Below are 24307 nucleotides of genomic sequence, written 5' to 3'. Positions count from 1 at the left end.
TTACCTGACCACACACACACACACACACACACACACCAATGCCAACCTGTCTAGCTGCTGAATTGTTAAACAACGTCTGTCTTCCTCTTGAGGGTCATGTATCACTGACACCAGCACTTTCTACACACAAATATGAGCTTGCGTGTTCATGATAGATTATTTCTGATCGATTCTCATGGGCTTGTTTTTTTTTTTTTGACTTCCTCCTCCGCTCTTTGGTTGTGGTCAAGGAAAAACACACCAACAGTAAGTCACTCCATCACTCAGTCAGCAGGCTGCAGCATAGCAGACATTCCTGCTGGGTGTAGTTAGGGAGTTGGAGAACGAGAATGGTTGCCAAAAAATCTGTTGCTCCATAATGTTTTTTTTTTTTAATGAGGAACCCAAGTTGTAATGTTGCCTGGCAGCGGGATTTGGACGTAACTGTGCAGCCTCCTTTGCTCTCATGCTTCCTAAAACATGATACGATGCCACTGATCTGGAGGAGGCAGGGGAAAGTTACCTGATGACTCACAGTGGCTCCAATTGCCGTACCTCCACATCCTCTAAATTATTTCCTGTTTATGTAATGCAGATTTAACATCATGATTCATAAAATATATCTTTAATCTCACAATCTGACTGCCAGAGTAGCACTGCCACTTATCCCCTGGTGCTTTAAAAATGAACTCTAAGCTGATTACTGGTTTCCAATAACTGTGATAACTTCTAACATGTTTTTAATAAAATTACTGATCACATTAGTAATCTGTCACTGTCAGCACCAAGGAAAATGATTTAAAGCAATTAAATGCTAATTCCAAGAATCAAGAGAGCTCTTTGCAGCTAAAACTAGTCGATAGGGAACGTGTTTCCTGTGATATTAAACAGAGATGGACCTTACATTTTTATTTATGATACGCTTCAGTGGCTCCCAACATTTTATATCTTATATCTGTCTGTTTTTTGCACTTTTTGCACAGATTAAACAAACAAGATACAAAGTAAACATGCTCAACAAATCCTTTCCTTTTTATCATCTTATGCCCCATAGATTAGTCTGTGCTCTCTTGAGGGCACAACGGCTTTCTGTGTGGTTTTATACTAACACTGAGCTGCACTTTATGACAGGTTTGTCATTGCACCGAAAACATTCGAGTTTCACTCCTGTTCTGCTGAAGGCTGTGGTGCTCAAGTACTCATCAAAGAGGCAATACACAGATTTTACACATCAAAGTCAGATTATGGTTGATGGGGAGCGTTACTCAGCATGTAAAAACAGTTGTATAAGGACTTCTGTAGCTCTTAAGGAAGATTTTCAAAGTTTAAAAAAATGACCCTCGTGATGTCATCAGGGTTATCATAGCTTGAGCTTGGAGAATACAAATTTTTGATGGAAAAACCCACTTTACAGACTGGTAAAAGATGTGGGTATTTACCAAACAAGTAGGGGTTTAATGAAAGATGCCATAAAGTTGCATTATGGGCGGTGTAGGATCCAGCATTTTTTAGGGCTTGACCTCATGCTAGGGACCAAGAAGTCAGAATATCTCGACCTCTGCTGCTTTGATTTCAACGATTCTGTTTTAAATCTGTTCTTGGTAAATCCCTTAACTTTATGTAAGTAAAATTTGAAATCACTGGACTGAACCTTTAAGTTCAAGAAGAAAAATTGGAGTGCATTTGGAGAGATCTGGAGAAGTAAACACAAAGGGTGTTGAGCAATGGTCACTACAGAGAAATTATTTCAGAAAGAGAAAGTATATGCACACTGCAGGATCACGTTCATATAACTTGCCATTTGCTGTAAATTTGGACAGGCAAACAAGCAGGCAGGGAGAGGAACTAAATTAAAACACACCCCTTTCACACTGACCCCCCCCCCCCATTTCTCATTCACTCAGCTCTATCTGACGCCGTCCTTCTCCCTCTGCCTCTCCTCTTGGAATCTTCTCTTTTTTCCCCAACAGAAAACATGCAGGGAGGAGAGGAGGAGGAGAAAAGAAGCAACGCGTCGGAGGAGACAAGACAGAGAGGAAGCAGAGAAAGTTGGTAGAGGAGCGAGAGGGCGAGAGGAGAGGAGAGGGGTCGACCAGATGGGAGGAAGGAAGGAAGGAAATGATTTCTATGCGCGCTCAAGTGCGAGATTAAAGGATTCTGCATAAATAAACAAATATATGAATCAAAGCATATAATAAAAGGGGGAATTATAGGCGCGCCACCGCGTTGCGTGGACGCGGACAAGACAGCGGCGGTGCGCGCTGAAACAGCCAAGTCCTGTCTTTCTCTCTCTCTGGATTTTACTCCTCATGTTCCTCAAACTCTCGGTGAGGTTCACTAACTTCTGAAGTCAGTGCCTGAAAAACTTTCCCTCGCCTCGGCCTTCCACCCAGCTTTCTCCCCGGCAAAGAAAAAAGAATCTCCGGGCTGGAAGTGGAGGAAGGAAGAGCGTTTTGTTCCTTCCGAGGAGTCCAGTTCGCCGCAGCCGGGGTTTAGGCGTTGGCACCCGGGCAGGCAGTCCCTCGCCATGGCCGGGGCCAAGCCGGGAGTCCACGCGCTGCAGCTCAAACCCGTGTCCGTCCACGAAGCGCTGAAGAAGGGGGGCAAATTCATCAAATGGGACGAGGTGAGAATGAAATGTTTGAAACTTGGCTTCAGCCCATGCACACAGCTTTCCGACTGCTACATGTGTCGCTGTAACAGCCTGTAAAAGAAAGTGTTCCTGATGTGATCAACTCAAGACGAGGGACAGACAACATGAGACATGACAGCCTGTTTTTTGACAGTAGGCCCAGTGTTGTGAAGTGACACATGAAACTGAAGTGTGTGTGTGTGTGTGTGTGTGTGTGTGTGTGTGTGTGTGTGTGTGTGTGTGTGTGTGTGTGTGGTGTGTGTGTGTGGGGGGGGGGTGTTTGTGTGTTAGTAAGGTACAGACACTAGATCATGTGTGTATGCAGTGTGCAGGTGTGTGCACGCCGTCACAGTCCCGCAGTGAACACAGAAACCCACTAAAGGTGCGTGTGCGTGTGAATCAGAGAATCTAGTAAAAAATTCCCCTGCATTCGCCAGCAGGCAGGCAGTGCTTGAATGTGTGTGTTGTGCTTTTTGTTGTGTGAATTCTTGTCAAGCCGGTTTTCTTCGGGCTCATGTTCAGTTCAGACGCCCTTCTACACCCTCTTCTCTCCTCTGGCGCTCTGAGCTTCTCCCTCTGCTCCCCGGCGGCTTACAGCAGAGAGCACCTGTCCAGCTGGGAATCGGGAGAAGTTGCCTCTGTTTGAAGGGATTTGGGAGCTTTGAGTGCACATAAAGTCGCAAAGCACGCACAGAAATGTCACCTTGATGTATACATTCTTTAACTCATTAACGTGTTTGTTTTACGTTTGTTTTTAAGTCTCTAATTCCCGTCTGCAGAGGTTTTAATTGTTTCTCCTGCTCTATTTTTCCTGTATAGCAACCCTGGTATGAACTTGCCTGTGTCATTGACCATAATTACTGTGTGTGTGAGTGAGAGAGAGAGAGGGAGAGATAGTGTGTGTGTGTGACAGGGTGTAGGGCCATTCTGTAATCTTCTCCACAGAGAAAGTAGGTGTGTGTGTCCATGTGTCTGAGCGGCCATCAATGATTAACTGAGAGGTTGACTGATCCACTCTGACTGCAGGCCTGTGTCTTCCACTTGGAAACCCCTGTCTTGGATTCTCAGCAGAATTGCATACAAGCTGTGTGTGTCAGTGTGCAGATATGAGGTCAGGTGTGGTGTTGACACTTGTACATACAAGGGCTAAGGGCCATTAAAAAGAAAAAAAAATGGACAACATAAGCAGTTGAAAGTAAACAAGTTATCAGCAACAGAGCCTCACACACACTGTAATAATGACGTGATGTGCCTGCGTGTGAACTGGTGTGTATGTCTGGCCTCCGAATAAGGGTCTTGTCACGCAAACAGTGAATGCCATGTCCTTTTGATTTCCTTTTTTTTCTTTTCTCTTTCTTTCTCTCTCTCTCTATCTCTCTCTCTCAAACACACACACACACACACACACACTAACTCTCTCCGTCTCCCTCCATCTCAAAGGGAATTCCCAGGAAATGGTTATGCTGGTGATTAAGTGTGTGAACACTCGAAAACATATGCAAGTTTTCTTCTTGTCTGTCTTTCATCCATTCTTCCCCTCTATTTGCCACTTCCCCTTAGAATCAACAAATGTGCTATGGAGAAGAAATGGAGAGAGAAGGCGTTCGTGGGGAAAAAGAGCTAGTCTTTAATATGCAGCGTTCCTAAAATAATTAGAGGAACGCTTTTGTGCATGGACTTGATGCTCCATTGTTAAACATCAGTATCATAAATTAGACCATGGTTGAGGCTAAACATGTTTGATCTCCAACTACTCCTCAAATTAACTCCAGGAGCCGTCTCATAATTTAGGATTATGAAGACTGAAACTGAGCAAAATCCCAGGACCCCTTTTAAATCTTTAACAGAAACACTCAACTAAAGTATAAAGTCCTGTTTATTCAGTGCAGTTTATCAGCCAATGCAGTAATCCTGCTTCATGAGATGGGGTTGTCATCTTACATAAACTCTGATAGCGACTGTTGCCAAAATGATGCTTTGTACGTGGCCTGAACTTAGAAGAAACTAAGGCACATAAAAGTCTGCTCACTTTACCATATTTACGTGCCAGATTTCTCTGTTGACTTGGGAAAAAACACTATATTGTTATTAAGTTGATAACAAGTTGTCGTCTGGACTCTGGCATTGTCTCTGTACACCCAGGTAGTGCTGAAAGAATTAATTAATAACTTAAGGAATTAAATTTATCATCAACAACTTTTATAATTGATTAATCATTTAAGATATTTATCAAAGTGCAATGCTAAACAGACTCTGGTTCCAGTCTCACAAATGTGAGAATCAGCTGCGTTTCAGTTCTCTGAATATCTTTGAGTTTTGCGCTTTAAGCCGGGAAAACAAGCAAGCAACAAGCTCTGTTCTGACATTTATGGACTAAACAGTTAATTAAGTAACTTGGAAAGTGCTCTGCAGCCACCATTAGTCCTCTTTCAACTGTCCCAAAAAACCCCTGTTTGTCCCCAACGTGTCAGATGCTCATTCAAGAAACAGCATTTCTTCCCGTTTCATCCTGTAAGGCACCCGAGTGGATTTCCTGCCAAAATCACGATGTAAATATGGTGTTAAGGAGAGTTAATTAAGTATCAGTATTTTTTGCTCACTTTAATCATGATCATTCATTTAAAATCAACCAATCAATGACTGACTTGTAGCTAAAGCAAGTACTTTTTAATTTAAAAGTAGATCTTTTGCTGCTGGGGTCCATCCAAACACTTAAGCATACCATTATCTCAGTAATGAGAAAGCTTGTTGCAGTGAAACAGCGAAATGTTGTGGTTATTTTTCTTTTATTTAACCTTCATTTAAACAAAAAGAAGGACCTGTCGAGCAGTTATCATACAGAGACGTAAGAAATTAATTTACAACTTTCACATGTGAAGCAGAGAGCTGAAACAGTCAGATTCTCCAGGAAGCAGCTTTTGAATGTGACTGGTATGAAGGCAGTGTTTCCAAATGAAGTTTGTTTTGTAAATTATTCCAAATCTGTGGTGTGTAGCACGAAAATATGTTTTTTTTCCCCAACTTCAGAAAAGACTCTGGGGACACTGAAGGTTATCCTTTTCAAATTAAGCATGACTCAGTCTGGCTCTGTTGTGCAGGAAACGAATACAATTCAGCCAAATTGTGCTACAAAAATAATTAAACAACTAGTAGCAGTTGGTTTTGTTTCCACAGGGATTTGTTTAGATGTTATTGAGGTTACTATTTCAGATCTTTTGATTACCTGGCCGTATGATATATCCAGCTGTGATCTAACTCGTCGACTCAGAGCAGTGTTTGTGGAAGTTTGAAGTTGGATCTGAGAAGTGAATGGTCTAATGGGGACAGAGTGGTTATTTTAGTGTCTGTCTGCGCTCTATTAGGAAAGTTGACCAATGGGCTACTGTCCCAAAAACTTGGCGTTTTCCTTTAAGGACTTAGCGAAGTGAGAAAAGAATTAGGACAGACACACACAGACCAGAAAGTGCCCGAGGGCAGTGCAGTTTGTTTACATGAAAACCCCACTTTTGACCCCATCCCTCTCTTTCCCCCTCCTCCTCATCACTGTGTCCTTCTTTCCCACATGGCTCACATCTTCATCTTTTCTATCTCTTTTCCTAGTGCCACTTCAATCTTTTGGTCTCACAACAAAACCTCTGTTTCTCAATGGCTTTGGGAATTCTACTGTAGGCCCATCAAATGACACGCACACACACACTTACACACACACACACACACACACACACACACACACACACACACACACACACACACACACACACACACACACACTGACTCATGCAGGGGGGAGGAGGAGGAATGCATTCCAAATTGACCCTCTTTCGTCTGCGCTTCGGCTTGTGTACACATGTGCGCTCCTATGCGTGTGTGCGTGTGTGGTTGTTTTGTTCTGGGTGTGTGTTTCACGTTGAATGACTTCCTGTTCGAGCTTGTTGTAAGGCTCCAGAGCCAAGCCATTTTCCTTCTCTCTCCCTCTCTCTGCCTTTGCCTCAGCCGCTGCTGCTGCTCCGCCCTCTGCAGCCCGGCCACAATTCAATTTAGACAAATTCCAACTGGAATTCAGTTAAAATTCCTCCTAAACAACCAATTAAACAAACACAGACAGACAGTTTGTCTACAGAGCAGCTTGGCTCTCTTTCAGCGTGCCATGGAGCGCCTTGATATGGATCTTAAAAGTACACAGAGGTCAAATAAATAATCATCTCAACACATAACACTATCTTTTGCCTCCTTTTGTGGAGTGGTTGCAGGTTTCATTCCACTGGATTATATCATTATATGTAAACCTGGTATTCAAATACACTTCTGCTGCACCGCTTCCCTGTACGTTATGTGCCTGGGCATGTATATTCTTTCAAACCAAGCACTGTATGTGCACCTGTTTTTGAATTTAGAAATACAAAAGGAGACTTAATCTCAGTGTGCAAAAACTCCTATGTGTTTTCTTTGGTCAGAGCCGTGTGAGAAAGGTGCACATTTCTTTCCAAACTTCTTTTGTTTATATTCACATTCACAAGAAAACCAGGGCTTGCAAACAAAGTCGCATGGGATCACAAGTGGTCCATAAATTGGACAGAGTTTCGGGAATGTGACATCCTTTTGAGATTAGGGGTTTTGGGTCCACTTCAAATCCCTGTAACTTGAGCAAAACATGATGGGCCGTAAAATGTTGCATTTCAGGGTTTGTTTCCTGCAATTTGGCAGGGATTATTTTTGTAAGATTCTATGGGCTGCGCGGCAGTTCTCGTAGAGGAGCTCACAACTTAAAATCTTGGCAACAGCTGAGGACAGTTTAAAACTGTTATTGTTTATCTGTGCTGTGTTGTCAAACCAGACTGACAGCAGACACTTGTTCCCCACTCATATGTATCCTGACAAGGCACTTTTGGATCTGTTTTAATCATCCCCATCTAATCTGAGGATGAAGTGTGTTCATGTGTTGACTGACAGCTGTGAGTTCCCACCCAGAACTTTGACCTTCTCTGATGGCGAGGCTCGTTGAAAAACTTTAGAAGAGAATATCTCTGCGCTGCTGCCAGGCCGTCACAGCGGCCTCTGACAGCACCTCTCCACATGAAGATATGTTTTGGAGCATATTTCAACTGAAAAACTGTGGATGCCTGCGTGATGGATTTTGAATGATCCACGCCTTAAAGTTTAAAACACCTGAAAGTATAAAACAGCCAAATGTCTATAACTTTCAGACACCTTAGATGTTGGTTTTCAGGCTGTCTTGGACTAGAGATGGATGAGAAAATTGATACGACTCAGATTAGCATAAATACAAAAAGACACAGGCCTGAGAGAAGTGGCTAAACCACCAGTGAAATTTTCAAGGCCGATAACTTTAAGTGTCTTATTCTCATTAAGCTGGAGAATAAGTTTTTCCATCCAGCATTTGATATCCTTAAGACAACTTAAAAGAAACTAAAGCCTTTAATGCTCTCATTTGCTTTCTTGCCAACAATTTGATGGGAAGATTGATACCACTTTCGGCTTTATATGCTAAATACAAAGCCACAGCCAGCAGCCTGTTAGCTTAGCAGCACCTGGATATGAGGGAACAGCTAAGCCGGCTCCGTCCCAAAGGTAACAAAAATCTGCCTACCAACACTTCTAAAGCTCACTACTTAATCTGATGTATCTTGTTTGTTTGGTCTGCTTAAAAACCCAAGTGTAAAACCTGTGGAGTGCTGCAGGAGGGAGTCCTAAAAACTGGAAATTAGCATTTTAGCACCTCCAGTTCCCTCGTCCTGAAGTTAATGGGTTTTTAGTTGAAAATGAGCGCAAAACATAAAATAAGTCAGCTTTCACGTCTCTTAAACAGGTTGATTGCTAAAAAGTGGCTAAATGAGACTACAGAGGTTGCTGGGGAAGTTATATGCCTCAGCGAAAATGGAAATATCCCATTAGCATTTTGTCGAGGGAACCAGGGTGATACCAACTTCCATGTTGGCCTACAAAAATACGTCACCCCTGCAGCAAACTATTACCACTAAAGTGCGTTATCGATGTGATCAAAATTTTGGTGAGAAGCAAGAAGAATTTCTTTCAGTTAATAAATTCAGTACTGATTTAAATTTTATTCTAAAGCTTGTTTGTGATTATTTTTTTATTCTGTATAATTTCAGAATAAAAGCATATGTTGCTGTGATTTTAAGTAATTACATTGCTTGGGATGACAAGATATTTTTTTTTTGATAATTAAGTTCTCAACAAAATTAGTGACTCTATTAGTGCGGGAATTGTTTCAAAATGACTTTCTACCATTTGTATCATAGTTATCCTTGAACTCTCATCACTCCATGAAACAGCAAAAATGTATTTAGGAGTTGACTGAAAACATCTTTTCAGAGCAAAACACATATCAGTTGAATCCTCTTCCTCCTGTATACTTTTATCCCCAGCATGTTGGGACTCGTAGAGCAGCTCCTTTTGTTGTCTTATGTTGTTCTCCTGCTTGGCTTTGGGTTCTTATGATGCCACAGCTCTGAGGAAAAAGATCCACTGTAGCGGCCTTGACCAATCATTGCGCCTCCTAAATGAGATAAATGAGAGAGATATTTTCAGAACATCCTAACCAACTGTGTGCTGTTCATGTGTCAGCATTTACTGCTCACAAAACACGCACTACATTTGATATACGAGAGTCCTAACACGAGGCAAGAAGATTTCAAAACAGCTTGGAAAGCGTTTTACAAATGTGACAGCCTATTTTTCAAAATGAAAATGTTTCTCTTCTTAAAAAATAGAACTTACAGGAAAACACAATAGGCTCTACTTTCCCTCCAATTGCTCCTGTGTGTCATGTTTCATCAGAAAGTAGATATGTTGGTTCAGCATTAGATATATACACGGAAGCAACAAGCCACAAACTGTTGTTATAAGATTAGTGAAGGGGAAGATGTTTAGGAGATGAGAGCGGGGAAAGAGGAGGAGGAAACGCAGGCTTGTGTGAAGTTGTGACGCCGTGCTGAGAAACACCGCTGACATCCTGGCAGAGTGGTGAGAAACGAGGGATGGATGGACAGAGGGGAGAGAGATGGAGAGTAAGGAGAGGAGAGGGGTGGAAGGTCAACCACAGCCACATGTGAAGTGTGGGCCTGACATCTGGACTGCTCCATCTCTACGCCCCCTCTCTCACTCTGTTCATACTTTTACCTCCATTCGCTACACAAGCACGCATGCAGCGACAGCGTGGCATCTCTATAGCTTACATGTGATCCTTTGTCATCCCTCCATCACTTTCTCTTCCTCCTTTTGTTTGTCTCTGTCTGCTTCCTGTCTTTTTTGTTTTGTTCCCTCATTGGCTTTTACTTTTGTTTCGCCTGCGTCCTCTACTTTCTTCCCGTCTTTCTATCTTGTCTCCACTTCTGATGACTGCCTGGTCTGGCTTGCTCTGACCTGCTCTTTGTGGCTGTACTGTGGGGGGGGGAAAGTATCTAGCTAGTTTCTGTGAGAAAACAACCCTTGTTTTTTAGGATGCGGAAAGATGAGATCTTGATCACAGTGAGAGCTTCAAAATAAGGTGCAGCAACATTTTTTCATAAAGCGCTTCTTCGTTGGAGTAAAACTGTTTCAGTTTATACTTGGCAGATGCACAGACATTCTGTCGCCTCTGTTTTCATTCATTTCATTTCCTCATAACATAGAAAATGTAGGAGAATTTTATCAAAACATGAAGAACCAGTTCAAATCAAAATCAAAGTTTCAGCTTTTGTTAGACCAGCAACTATTTATTTACTCTCATTCATTCTTAACAGTCAATTTTATTACACTATCCAGTTATCCTTAAAATGTCATTTGAAATTCAAAGCAGGTAAATGTGTTTCTTTTCTTTTTCTTTTTGCCCTATTGTGACTTTGGACACTCATCAGAAATCCATGTATTGCTGTAAGAAATGGGATCAAAAGGAGATTTTGAATTGCTGAACTCAATTTGCGTCAGACAAAGTGCTCGTCACAACATCTAACACTGGTTGAAATCTGCTTTGAATCCAACAATGTTTGCAACTTTTTGAAATTGACAATGCGATATTCATGCCCACACTGAGTGACTGGACAGGTGTGCTGAGGTTAGACAGTATTTGAACTCCAAGGAGAGGCTGTCTGATAGTGTGGCCAGTTATCCTGAATTATATGATTCATTACATCTGACTTCTTTCTATGACAGTTTTTTGGCTCGAGCGTTTGGAGCAGCTACAAGAACTTTTAGATGTGGTCAGACGGCACTTTGTACAAATTAGTTTGTTTAAATCTCAAATGTCACTTGTACTAATCAATTCTCTGCAGACAAAATGCTAGTCCTATACTGGAATTGGAGACATCATGCTTGGGGTAGTAGTAGAAAAAGAAGTGGCTGGTGAAGCCACATACCAGCTAACTACAGTAATCTTTAGGCCGGCAGTGGAGTGCAATATGGCATTCCCAAGACAGATAAAGCAGGGGGAAAAGATCTTGACATAAACTGCATGTATATATACTGGGGTATTGTTCAGTAGGAAGAACATGGCTCTATCACTGGCAGGGTTGGTGGTCTGATCAGAAGAAAGTTAAATGACACCTGTGGAGAAATTAAAGTGCAGGATAAGAATAGGACACATAACACGTACTTAGGGTAATACAATTAAATCATACTCCATAAAAAATCTTGCCCTCAAATGCTGAACATGTTTACACTTAACGATGTAATACTGAATATGATCCTGACCGACCTGCTAGTTTCATTTTTTCTGTATTATATTTTATAGCTCTTTTCCCTCTCTGGCCCTGCTCCTCCCTCTTTGCTCTCCTCACCGCGGAGTCCAAAGGTTACCTACTGTCATCAACTTTAACCATGTTGCCAAAGCAGCAGCTCAAACACACACTGAGTGTGCACTGGCCCTCTTTCTCACACCACTCCTGCAAGCTGCCGCTGAGCACACACACAGTGTGGCCGAGCAAAGGTGCACTTGGAGCAGCCACTTTTATCAGTTTCTCACTAATGGCTTTCTCCTGACTGATATTACACAACACACACACACACACACACACACACGCACACAGACGCACACATACATGCGCACACAGATACACACACACACACACACACACACACACACACACACACAAAGTATGGTGAGGACAGAAGAGAGACAGAATAGCTGTGTGTTAGCCAGTGTATGCCCTTACAGGGGCTCATTAGCTGGTGCCTGTCTGACCTCAGCTTCAGAGGGTGGTCCATCCACTTTGTGTGTGTGTGTGTGTGTGTGTGTGTGTGTGTGTGTGTGTGTGGTGTGTGTGTGTGTGTGTGTGTGTGTGTGTGTGTGTGTGTTTGAGTTTGACATTACGGTCAGTTAATGAAGGTGTTTGTCAGAGAGTCAGGGCGTCTGGAGGGGGTCTGGAGAGAGAGACGTGATCTTTAATCAATTAAGGAAGAAAATGGAGGATGGATAGAGTGTCGTGAAGTGATGATTGACACAGAGAGAAAGACACAGGCATGAAAGAATGAAAAAGAGAAGAAGGAAGTGAGACTTCAGAAGGTTTTTACAACATATGGTGGTTAATTAGGGAGAGGGGTGAGGTCCAATTACAGACCTTACCCACTCTCACACAGAAAACACACTGTAGGGTGCATGTTTATGGTAAACAATGTGTCTTGTGTGTGTGTGTGTGTGTGTGTGTGTGTGTGTGTGTGTGTGTGTGTGTGTGTGAGTGGAGGGTGGGCACTAATGATTTCCTGGTTAGGTTTCTAACATTTTACCCTCAATTTCAACTGGAAACTGGTGTGTTCACAGAAATACACTCAAACACAGCAGTCAGCACTTTGAACAAAAAAAAGTCAATGAAAAGAGTAAGTGGAGGATTATTTTCATCATCTATTAAACTGTTGATTATCTCTGATTAATTGTTTGGTAAAATAGTTTTTTTTTTTTGTCTAATCAGTTTAAAAAAAAAAAAACCCAAAGATATCCAAATTTAGAGTGAAAGCATCAGTTCCTCACTCAGCAAATGTTTTGTTGGTTTAAGTATTTAATCAATTGTAACTGAACAAAAGAATGAGGCCAGCAAATTGAAAGAGTGGATTACATGTAAGAAACAGGATAGAAAGACAGAGGTGAATATAACATAGACATCTGTGTGTCTCGGTGGAAGGCAGCACTCGAAAGCAACTGGCAGGTATGTAAAACTCAGCAGGCATGCAAATGAATCGGATCACAATGGTGTGTGTGTGTTCATCCCTGCAGCCAGTGCCAGCTAGAAAGCTGTATGGGAGAAGTTGTTATATTACTGGTCACATGAGCCCATAGATCACATTCCTCTGGGTGAATGTATGTGAGGATGTTTGTGAGTCTGGTCCCATTGGAATTCCCCATCTACGGCGAAGTGTGTATTGACACTGGATGTACCCAGTCGATTTATAGGAGGAGGGGGAAAGGAAACAAAGGTAGAAAGAGGAGGGGAAATAGGGACAGGAACTGAGCCTGTTGTACAGAGGTTAATATGCACTGTTAAGTGTGTCATCCAAATAAACAAAATCAACAAGAAAGGAGTTAAGACTTAAGAGTCCAATCAAACACTGAGGATATATAAAACATTGTACTTGCATGTACCAACCAGTACCACTCTCATTTAGCAGAAACTAAGGATAGCTTTTAGCCTATTTTAGCCAATTTCCAGTCCCATGTGTTGCAACCCCACAGCTCAACCAAGCCATATCTGACAACCGTATTACACCAGTCATAGCAAACACTACATGACAGCTGCCAATGTCAACACTCTGGGATTATCTCCATGACTTCTTTTCATATGCTCTTGCACACCAACACAACCAATATAAATTCATAAAGAATACTGACACTCTTTTGATGTGTAATTTATCTGTTGCTAATGCATTTTGTCGTGAACATCAAATATAGGATAGAAGTAGTATTGTAGAAGTACCGGGTTCTGGAAAAGATGTCGAGACCACAGTGTGTAATTCTCTGTTTAGGTTTTACTGAAATAAAACTGATTTGATGTGATCAGATTATTATTGTGGGTTTACAATAGCAGAACAAAATGTGTGATGACTTCTTGTAACCATAAATTGTGCTCTTATCACCCTAAAATAAACTTGAACATGAATCTCTAGTGAGGCCTCAATATTGTCGCAGCCAGTTTTAGACTGGGTTTAGTTATAGGATATAGCAGTTACAGAGGCTGGTCTTGGCAGTGACCGGGTATTTACCTATGACCAAATGTCTGGTATGAATGGGTCAAACTCAGGTTGAAAACATAGTCATTATCACAAAGTTAACACAGGGTTTATGTTATGTTTTTTTCTGCACAACATGACGTTAAGACCTTGATGGATGTTCTTCTCTCCCTTGTTCTCTGTTCCTACTGTTTCCTCTCTATAGTTTGTTTACATCGACTGTACAGCTAGGCACCACATACAGCAATCAATTTTACTTCACATATAAGAATGGTTTGCTGCAAAGTAGCAATGCGTCCGTAATGTATATTCATCCCCAATGATAACAATCAGTTTTTATATATTTTAATGTTGCTCAGCACAAGTAATGGAGCATGAAACAGCTGTAAAAATGTAACGTGAGATTGCTCATGCTGTTCTACTCTCAAGCTGTCATCGTAATTTTAAATTAAAGTCAGCGAAGTTGAATGGAAAGTTTGGAAAAAACCTTAAATCTGACTGACGTCTTTTCAAGTAGAGTGGAGCACTTTCTGAAATGGATTAAAGTTAAATTTACCAGAGGAATGTGTGTAATGTGGCCCATATCTTTTTGCGCATGTTGAGGAGCTGCAGCATGGAGTACCTAGGAATTTTAAACAATAGGCTCATTTGCCTCCAATACCCATGCCAGGTGTTTTGATTTGCAAATATTTTTGCTGTACACGCTTTTGATCGAAAGCACAGTTATCTCTGCTTATAAGGTTTCTAGTTGGGTATGTTTGTAGTACTTTGGAAGTGGGAACATCTGGGTTGTTTGCCGTTTGTACTGTATTCAGTTCTGTTGTCTCAGTGAATTAAACCTAGCAGACAAAAGATAAACAAACGAGCCATTATGGCTTCAGATTTGCAAGATCAGATTTCACTGCAAGTTAAAGAACGGTTCAGTGCTGACATTTGCAAAAGAGCATCTGACATCAGGTCACAGCCTTGAGATAATCACAGCATGAAATTGGAGTTGTACAGTTTTCCACAGGTTCCAGTGAGTAAACACACGTCACAAGTTCAGCAATTTACTGTCCACAGTCAGCTACATGTTTGAAGTTAAATTCAAATATGAAAGCATTGTAACAAGACCTGGTAACTTCACTGCTGTTGATGCTTCAGAGTGACATGTCTTGTATCAAAGTAATCTCATAATTACTTAACTCTTAAGGATGTACACTTTATAAAGACTAAATATACTGTTCTTTTATTAAGGCCTCATGATGAGGTTGAACACTTGACTTTAATTGCATGCTCTCTTCTTCTATTCCTGACCTTTTGTTTCTTTTTCTTTTCAACCCTCACCCTTTCCTCTAACCCCATTCCTGCCCGTCTTCGTCCCATCCTTTCCTTTTTTAACCATCTCTTTTTTTCCTCTTTCTTTCTCTTTCCTCGTCCCAATCCAAACTTCTACCTCACCCGCTAACCCTTTCTGCGTTAGCCAACCTTGGAGCCTAAACTTAAGGTATGTTCAGCTTTTCCCAGGAAATGGGCCAAAAGTTAAAACTACAGAGACTTCTTTAAGTAATAGTTTGACATTTTTGGACATATGTTTATTTGTTTTCTTGTTGAGAAATATATGTGTTTCATGTGTGCGTTAACATTAGCATAAAGACTTGTAAGCAAGGAAATGGCTAGCCTGTCTCACTAGCAAACAAATGACCAGATTATATATTTTTCTTTTTACAATTAGTTTTTCGTAAGAATGAAACAAGTGAGATATAACGTGTTAGCTTTAGAGGTGCTGTAGGCACATTTTGTTATCTTTAGACAGAAACAAGTTAGCGCTTTCACCTTGTTTTCAGTGTTTATGCAGTTTCTTTTAAGCTAACCGACTGTAGTTTATAATTAACATACAGGCCTGAGTGATTAGGAGCCTCTTATTTAATTCTCAGCAAGAAAGCAATTAAGTGTATTTCCCAAAATATCAAATGAATAGTAAAGTATTAATCTCTTTAACAAGATGTATTAAACATCAAATAATTTCAGTTTCATAGTTAGGTGTAATTATTTTTTACTTTTACTATTTACTTGAAATTTTAACTGTGTTATAAAACTAAGTTCACAGCATGCTTTTTTGTTTGCTTTATAGACTACTAGTTTTATAACTACTGAGGGGTTATCCCTCCATTTATGATTATTAAATGAATATAGGCTAGTCTTCTATGAAGTCCTGTAGAATTTGTTTGTCCCTTTAGTATCTGTTTACTGAAGTAACTGTGAAATTGATTTGCATAAATTATTTTATGCTATTATTATCTGTTTTATGCAGATGATTATTCAAATGTTCAACGTTCAGCCTTTCAGTTCATGTTTGCACATTTATGTGTTAAAACATGAAACTATGGCCATACTACATCAGCTTTGTGTGAATCATGCTGTAGGCATTTTATTTGTTAATACCCCACATTACAAAATACCTTCTGTATGTGGTCAGTGGTAAACTGTTTGCGTGATGCGTTGATGCAAGCCTATTTCCTCTGATAGTATGTTTGTGGCAAAGTTTTCTGTGGGTTCCCACGCTGACCTTTCTCACTTTTCCCATCTGATGGTGATGATGATGATGATGCTCATGACGACATGTGTACATGAGTCATCTGTCACTGTAATAACAAACAATCTGGATCATCATCGTCGTTTCCCAGGATGTCTGGACGATGTGTTTGTTGGAGAAGAATATAACCACTTACCACTGTAATTACAGAGCCAGTAGCTATGTGTGTGTGTGTGTGTGTATGTATATGTGTGTGCACGGTCATGGTATCTTGCGTATGGCTCCATAATGATGATGCTAATGACATGTTGATGCAGGCTCCTGTGCCATCATTATGCTGCACATGAATGAGAACTTCATGTTGGCCAAACTGTGTGGTTTCCAGCGTCAAAACAGCTGTTGCACAACACGTGCGCACAAACACAATATCTATCTCTGTCTTTCTGTCCGTCCACAATAATGGCAAGGCACCATAAAGCAGCAGGTGTAGCCGCTGCTGCCATAAAGGGCTTATTTCACACCACTCAGTCTTTCTATAGTCATGAGATTTAAAGATAATAACTGCACCAGAGAGTAGGTTGAGATTTCAAAAGACAAAGGGCCTGTGTCTTTTTGGGGCTCCTCAATGAACTTGCTGCACATGAAGATTACATTTCATTTTCATTTTAAAGCTCTAAAGCAGAAGTGAGCCCACCGATTGAGAAACCTAATCTGTAGTAAAGAGATTCAGTGCTCATAATAAAATTATGGTTTCATACAATGTGGGTCTTATTTTAGTTTTACTAATTACTAATATTAATGCCAGTAGTGTCACTTTAAAATGAAATAGAAACCTTTTCGAATTGATTAAAACACGTGATTCTTTGATTTACTTGAAGTGCAGCCAACATGATCTTAATCCTAACGTCTGCTGTAGATTGACTGACATGCCAACATAACTGAATGTTCTTCTCAGATGGTTTGGTGTCTTTCTTATCCCCTCAGAGCACCTTCCATAGTTTTCTCCATTTAGCATCAGCACAGAGAACAACAACAGGCTGCTCTACTGATAAGACAACAGTGCTTTTTGCTTCTGAAGTTCCATGAACGGCCTGTTGTGCTTGAACAAATAATTACATATTATTATTACATTTTGAATAAAGTTCTACATTGTATTCAATAAGTTAACTGCTAAAGTGTGGGAACACAGCAACATTGCTTAAAACAAAAAAAAAGTAGACAGTCTGGAAAGAAGCATGAGCAGTCAGACGATCAGCCAGGATCATATTTGGAAGAGAGAACAAAAGTGAACGATAAGATTTTTACCCAAACCGTCTGTTGCAAACATCCATCGCACTTTACTTCTTGGTCCAACTGTAACCTGCCTTACTTACTGAAGTTTGTGTGCACACTGTTTTCTTGTACACTCGTACAATGGTTTATTACTGATATTTCTAGTGTGCTCCCTCTTCAGTTTACTTCCCAATGGAGTATTGTCTGTTTCCTGCCTCATCTGTCCTTGTCATAGTAATGTTGCTGTGTTTCCAGATCTCAACAGTAACTTTGGGTTGACTGTTATCATAACCGATGTAAATGACCCCCAAATAAGACCCATTTTGTAATAAACAGATTATCCTTTAAGTGCTCAGTGGCTTCTGGTTATGGAGCTCACTTTATCTCTTCACATTCATCTGTGTGTGTGTGTGTGTGTGTGTATGTATGTATGCGTGTGTGTGTGTATGCGTGTGTGAGAGAGTGAGAAATGTATATTGTGTGTGTCCTTCTAACAGCTCTATTTCTGTTGTTGTCTAGGAGCCCAACAGTGGGCCTCCCACACTGGTAACCCTGAAAGTTGACCCAGATGGCTTCTTCCTCTACTGGACTGGAGGTTCCAACCTGGTAAGACACATACACACGCACGCACACACACACACACACACACACACACCCACACACACACACACACACACACACACACGCTGCTTGGTCTCAAAGTAGGCCAAATACACTGTCTCTTATCTCACAGAGTAGAGAAGATCAAATACAAATGGGCCGCTCTAAAGCAGACCACAATGGATTTTTAATGTGCCAACATAAGTGCAAATGTGGATTACTTTAACTCTACCACATACCAACACTCCCTCTTAGTTCATTTTAAATGTCTTTTTAAATAGTTGTTTCTTCCTCCTCTCTCTTTGTGTCCCTTGGTCTCTTATTGTGGTTTTATTCAGTCCATTAGTTCAGCCAGAATGGCTTTCATCAATTTGCCTCATCTTGTTTTTCTCGTCCTCTTGTTCCTCCTTCTCCCTGTTGTCTTTGTGGTCTTCATCCTTTTAGTCCTCCAGCTCTTTCACTCCGTCCATACATGTGTCATTTCCAGCAACCATCCTCTCCTCCTTATCCTTTCTTCCTGTGCTTAAACCATTAGTTAAATAATATTGGATGTAACATTTTAAGCATTTAGGTGACATAATTAGCCAAAAGGAACAGTGAGTCAGCAGGATGTAGCATTTTGAGAATTACATTGTGGCTCTGTGGTGCAAATTTCCATAAACAAATCCCACACACAAAGCAACGCTCATCTACCCTTTGTTCTTTCTGTTTCATCTCCACCTTTACCTTTTTATCTGTGGTTATCTCTCTGTTCTCCTTCCACTCATCTACCATATGTTTATATATAGTATACAGTGGAGTCCCAAAGTCTGAAACCACTTTCGCCAATCACTTGAATGGGAAAGTGGTAAGTGTGTGTATACATATATCAGTGTGATGTTGGTCCTAGTCAGATCGAATGACATTACAGAGCAGCTCAATTAACACCCCCCCACCACCACCCCCCATCATAATCTCTGTCTATGTTTTTCCCTTTCTCTCTCCCTTACACACACCATCTCTCTCTTTATTTCTGGCTGTCTATTTATCCAAGAGGCACGTAAGGAATGACCTGTTGATAGCCAATATTATCACTGTGTTGTGTCCGCATGTTTTGCAGTGTGTGCGCGGTGCAAGTGTCTCAGTGTCTGCATATCTGGGCCAGAGCACACGTCATCCTGTCCGTCTGCACGTGTGTCAGAATGTGTTCATGCATTCACATAATACACAGTCTTTAAATACTCATTTTATCCTGATGTCTTGCTTTGTGCATGTGCCTGCATACATATATGTATGTGTATGTGGGTGTGTGTGTGTGTGTTGGTGTGTGTGTGTGTGGGGGGGGTATTAAGATAATAGGCCATTTGTTGCCTGAGGTGCAGTAGTGACACTGTTTAGCAAAGAGTCAGATCGTCTTTCCAACATGATGGTAAAACCTCTCTACACTCCGCCTGCGATCAGTTTTATTGAGGCACACAACTAGAAACAAAATGTTGTTCAGTTGTCACATCCCATCATCCTGAAAAGAGTACTCCACCACCTGAACACTAATCTCTTCTCACAATGTTCACTCTCAATTCACAGCTCAGACCAGATATGCTTTATTTTTTTATTACACGTGTCCTTGTTCCTTGTCAAAACCTGGCGCCTACATTCCCCACAATTCAACACAACCAGTTCAGTCAGCTATTTGGGCGTGTTTGTAGTGACTAATGTAGCCTCGAGCCACAAACAGAGTGCCACAAAAGACTTTATACAACAGTTTTCACATATGCAGTGGTGATGCCTATGACCTGTAAACAGGCTTTGATGTGTAAAACTGGAGGAGTTCCCCTCTAAGTCATCATTCAGTGGTAAACTGTAAAACCTGCCTGGTTCTGTAGCAGGTTAGTCAGTCGCCTTTGTTGTAAAGACGGCTTGCATGACCATATTCCTGCTGGCAGCATCACTATTTCAATAAATAGAACTCAGGAATCCCTGCTTTTAACTCTACTGTAGAGCTAATGTTTGACAACTGCATTTTACAAAGTCTGCAAACAGCCTCATCTTAATCCACGATTTTTCCATCACTGGTGTTGGATCTCCTAGCTTTATTTCTCATAAGGCTTTGTGTCATGGTCACTACTTTTCTCCATCTTATTTTGGTTTACTGATAAGGCGTCAGGGCATCTAATGGGTCACAACATGCCCCTCGTTCTGATTTTTGAATTATCTACATATTGAATAAGAGTCAGCAGAGACATTATAAGGGAGGAGCCAAACCTCTTATAGAAAAGTCGGTAACAGTCCGTGGCAGAAAGGAGCAGGTGCAGATGGATATAAACATCAGACGTGAACTCACTCTTGTGGGGTGAACTGGCTGTCGCGTCACAGCACTATTGATTGAGCTTGATTGATTGGGGCAAAGTTTTTACATCCTGGAGACCTTTGAAAGTAGAGTTATGGCCCCCTCCCAATCATTTATAGGAGGATAGGAGCCCGGTCTTGCAGCTGCCCGGGGCTGTTGCCGAGATGTCTTCCGAGTGGCGAGACCTGCCTATAAGGACACACATTGTATTCACCAAATGAATTTCTTCAACACTGCTAAAAGGAAGTCAGGTCTGAAACATGAGCAGTTAGTAATGTTTTAGTCAGACTAATCTAGAAAAGGAGACAAAGATGATATGATAGAGAAAAAGAAGTTGCTTTGACGCCACTTTACATGTGGTGGGGGTGGACAATAAATGGAATGAGAGACAGACTAGAAGGCAGCTTTGCCCTTTCTGGACCTCAGTGAGTGTGATTACAGGAATCTAGGAGTATCACCGGCTCCGATATGTTTAGTCACTTGGAATGAGCCATGTGAATGATTTATTTTCATACTAGCCTGTAAAGATTTTATCTTGAGACTCCCAATTCCTAAGGCAAAGCAACTTCCGCCTACCTTAATGCCACCTCATTTGCCTTATGCGCCATAATATTTGGCTTTCTTTTTCATGACTTACTTACTGCTTTTCATCTTTGTTAATGTTGGCATGACTGAGTTGGACTGTGGCCACTATTCTTACTTCAGTAGCAGGAACGCGGCTCGCTGCCGGTCACCGCCATAAAAAATGAAATGTGCCTCAAAACATCCAGACCTCTGAGGCCAATTACAGGGAAATATGGGTATTTAGAGATGAAAAAACAGACTGTCAGTAACTAATACTGGTTCATTTATCTTATTCAAATGCTCAGAAAGATTTACTGTATATTGCTGCTTTTTGGGAATATTTTTACTGTGGTGTTTTTGAACTGTACTTCCCAGAGATCACCTGTCAGTCAAACTGTGTGACCAGTGCCATGATGTCTGCTTCTTCAATTTTTCTCTGTATTAAGTTTCTACAGTGACGCAGGTTTAAATCTGGACAGTAGACATGGAAACATGCCCTCTGCTCCTCTGCAAACCTCCTTTTGGTCTAATGAGACTTCTCTGCACTGCTCTAAGGCGAACACGAGTGCACCCAAGTAACCGTGGTTTTACAGAAGTCCTGTTTCAAAGTGACAGGATTTTGATTCCAGCGATCCCAGAGTGAAGCTTTAAATCAGCGTTGTGGCTCCCCAGGAGATTTTGAACCAGAGCTGAAAAGAAAGAGGACATGGCAACACAGATATCCAGCTATTATTAATGAGAGCAGTTAATACACTTTTACACAGATGACAAGGGTATTCTGGATGGAACCCATTTCTCTGAATAGAGGTACCCAAAATATTTGATCTCCAGTGCAGTTTTTATTTTTGCTGCTCTGCTCTTATTACTTCAGATGTCAAACCACTCAGAGTTTCAATTAAAGACACCTCCCACATTTAATTTGAAGAGGAAAACGCATTTGCTTTGTGAAATTCAGGGTGCCCTGTGGTCAGTGAGCAGAACTGGATCGCGCTCGCTAAAGTACCTCAGCAAAGACATGCAAGGACGTCCGAAAGTCTGCAACCCAAAAATGTCAGAAGCATTTTTCTAACAATATTCAACTTGAGAAAAGAGAATAGAAAGTACCACTCACCGTATGAAGGGGAGAAGGACGCAGCACCGACATTGCATTTTATATATAGAACGGACACACACATGCATTAAAGCTCAGCCCCTGTGGATTTGAGTTCAGAGGGACTCAGCACATGGACAACTTTTGAAACGCACACTCTTTTCCCCAACTGCACCTGTAGAGAAATCTGCATTGTATCGATGAGGAAACGGAGTATCATCAATAACTAGGATGCAATATAATTTCCAAAGAAGTAATAAAATGTTTGCCCTCAGGTTCTGCTGTAATCATACAGTAAACAAACGATGCACTTGCTGTACGGGACCGAGTTGAGTTCAATATTATTGCAGGAAGTTGTCGGCTGATTGGTTGGGTTGGTCCAGCTCCAGTCGTGATGCCATTTTCAACCAACCCCCTTGGATTTTTACCTATGTTTCGGCCTTTTCTCTTGCTCCATCTATCATTGGTCTATTCGCCTCATTTTATTCCCCTCTGACTTTATTTTGCTCACCTGTCTCCCTCCTTTCACCTTTTCTTTTACACTTGTTTCATAACTTTTCCTCCTTGAATCTGGTTTGTCTCACCCCCCCCCCCCCCCGTGTATATCAATCTGAACATACACCTTTCACCTTTTCTCATCCTTATTCATATCCTCCATCCATTTTCTTTCTGTTCACTTTTCTTCATCTGTTTCGTGTCACCTTCCCCCGAGGCCTCACTTTGTTTAACATTTTCCTTTAAATATCTCTTTACCTCTCCCTCCTTTTTTCCAGTGTGTCATTTGTCTATCTGTCCTTTTCTTAAGAGCACAATTTTCCCAACCTTTTCTTAAACAATATTCTTCCTGCTCTACCAGAGAGCTGATATTTTCTTGGTCCGTTCTTCTATCATAATCTTCCAAATCTCTCTCTCTCTCTTCCTCTCGCTCCTTCCTCCATCTTCACCTCCCCCGTTTTCTCTGTTGTTTCCCTCTCACTATCTTTCTGTAATGCTCAGAGGTTCTTACAAGACCTCTAACGTGTGTTTGTGTGTGTGTGCTCAGAGCCCAGAGTTTCCCATAATGCTTGAGTCAGTGGCGATAACGACCAACTGTCGCTGACAGACACACACACACACACAGTGGCTTGGCAGTGAGACAACCGAGACACACCCCACCACGCACCAGCCTTCACTGTTTTTCTTTCCCTTCCACTCTCTGTTCTTCTCTCTGTCATTCCCGACTCTTTGAATCCGTCCACTAGTTGCACTTTGAGATAAAGTTGTTATGAACACGATCACATCTTCGTTTGTCTAACTGAGGCGCAGCTACACTTGTGATTTACACGCGTTATTATGGGTGTTCTGCGAGCATAAATTGAGTCGGGTACACAGGGGTTACATTTTATAAAAATATTGAAACGTAACGACAGAAGGACTCAATAACAGAACATGCAGGCCAGGTCGGGTGTTAGTGTAACATGGCTGATAGTGTTTGATGTGGCGCCTTGGAGAGCTGCACTCCTTCACTGCTAATTTATGCAGTGCAAAGAGAGCTTTCTTCCAAGTGGTAGCTTTAATTAAACAGTGCATAATTCACCGGTTCCCAAACTTTTATGTCCAGGAGGAGCCCAGTGTAGACATGCATTAACCCATACACGCACCACTGTAGACCTTAACATGCAGTCTCTTACTGTGCTCATCAGCAGTAAAAATCCCTTTGTCTGGGACGTGTTGGTGGAGAGCAAAGTGCCAGTGGCTGTGGGTTACACAAGTTCCACATGCACATCCAAACTCCACACATCTGTTACAACATATGCTTGCACCCTCCTGCTAATCCTGCTGTGTGTGTCCTTTCTCTGTCCTTGGGCCAAACTCTCTTCCACCTCCTTTTTACATTTGCAACCCAAATTAGCCATTTGAGGTGTTGCGTGGACGTGGCTGGGGTCTGAGGGATTAATGTCTTTGAATTAACATCATCAAAAAAACACCAAAATGAAGGAAAATCTTTTGGACGAATTGTGTTGCATCATGCATCACTAACACGTCCGTCCAAAAGCTCCTTTAGCTGTTCAGTGCAGCCTGTGAAGGCCAGGTTTATGTCATCTTTATACTCAGAGCCAATAAGTGACCCATCATGCCTTGTGAATGAGGGCATCTCTTCTTTTAGATCATCGC

At 41.4% G+C, this 24307-nt stretch overlaps 1 protein-coding gene across 3 annotated transcripts in view; it reads left to right on the top strand.

Moving 5' to 3' along the window:
• The first annotated feature begins 1924 nt into the window (after positions 1–1924).
• Positions 1925–24307, top strand: part of plcb3 (phospholipase C, beta 3 (phosphatidylinositol-specific)) — a 53338-nt gene continuing 30955 nt past the window's right edge. For all 3 annotated transcript variants that reach the window (XM_056369236.1, XM_056369235.1, XM_056369234.1), the window contains exons 1-2: positions 1925–2605; positions 18093–18179. In XM_056369236.1, the coding sequence (XP_056225211.1) occupies positions 2507–2605; positions 18093–18179 (186 nt within the window). In that variant the 5' untranslated portion in view covers positions 1925–2506. The remainder of the gene's footprint in view (positions 2606–18092; positions 18180–24307) is intronic.

Source organism: Seriola aureovittata, chromosome 23 (genome assembly GCF_021018895.1).
Source record: "Seriola aureovittata isolate HTS-2021-v1 ecotype China chromosome 23, ASM2101889v1, whole genome shotgun sequence".
Classification (NCBI taxonomy): Eukaryota; Metazoa; Chordata; class Actinopteri; order Carangiformes; family Carangidae; genus Seriola; species Seriola aureovittata.
This window is presented reverse-complemented; position numbering and strand designations above follow the sequence as displayed.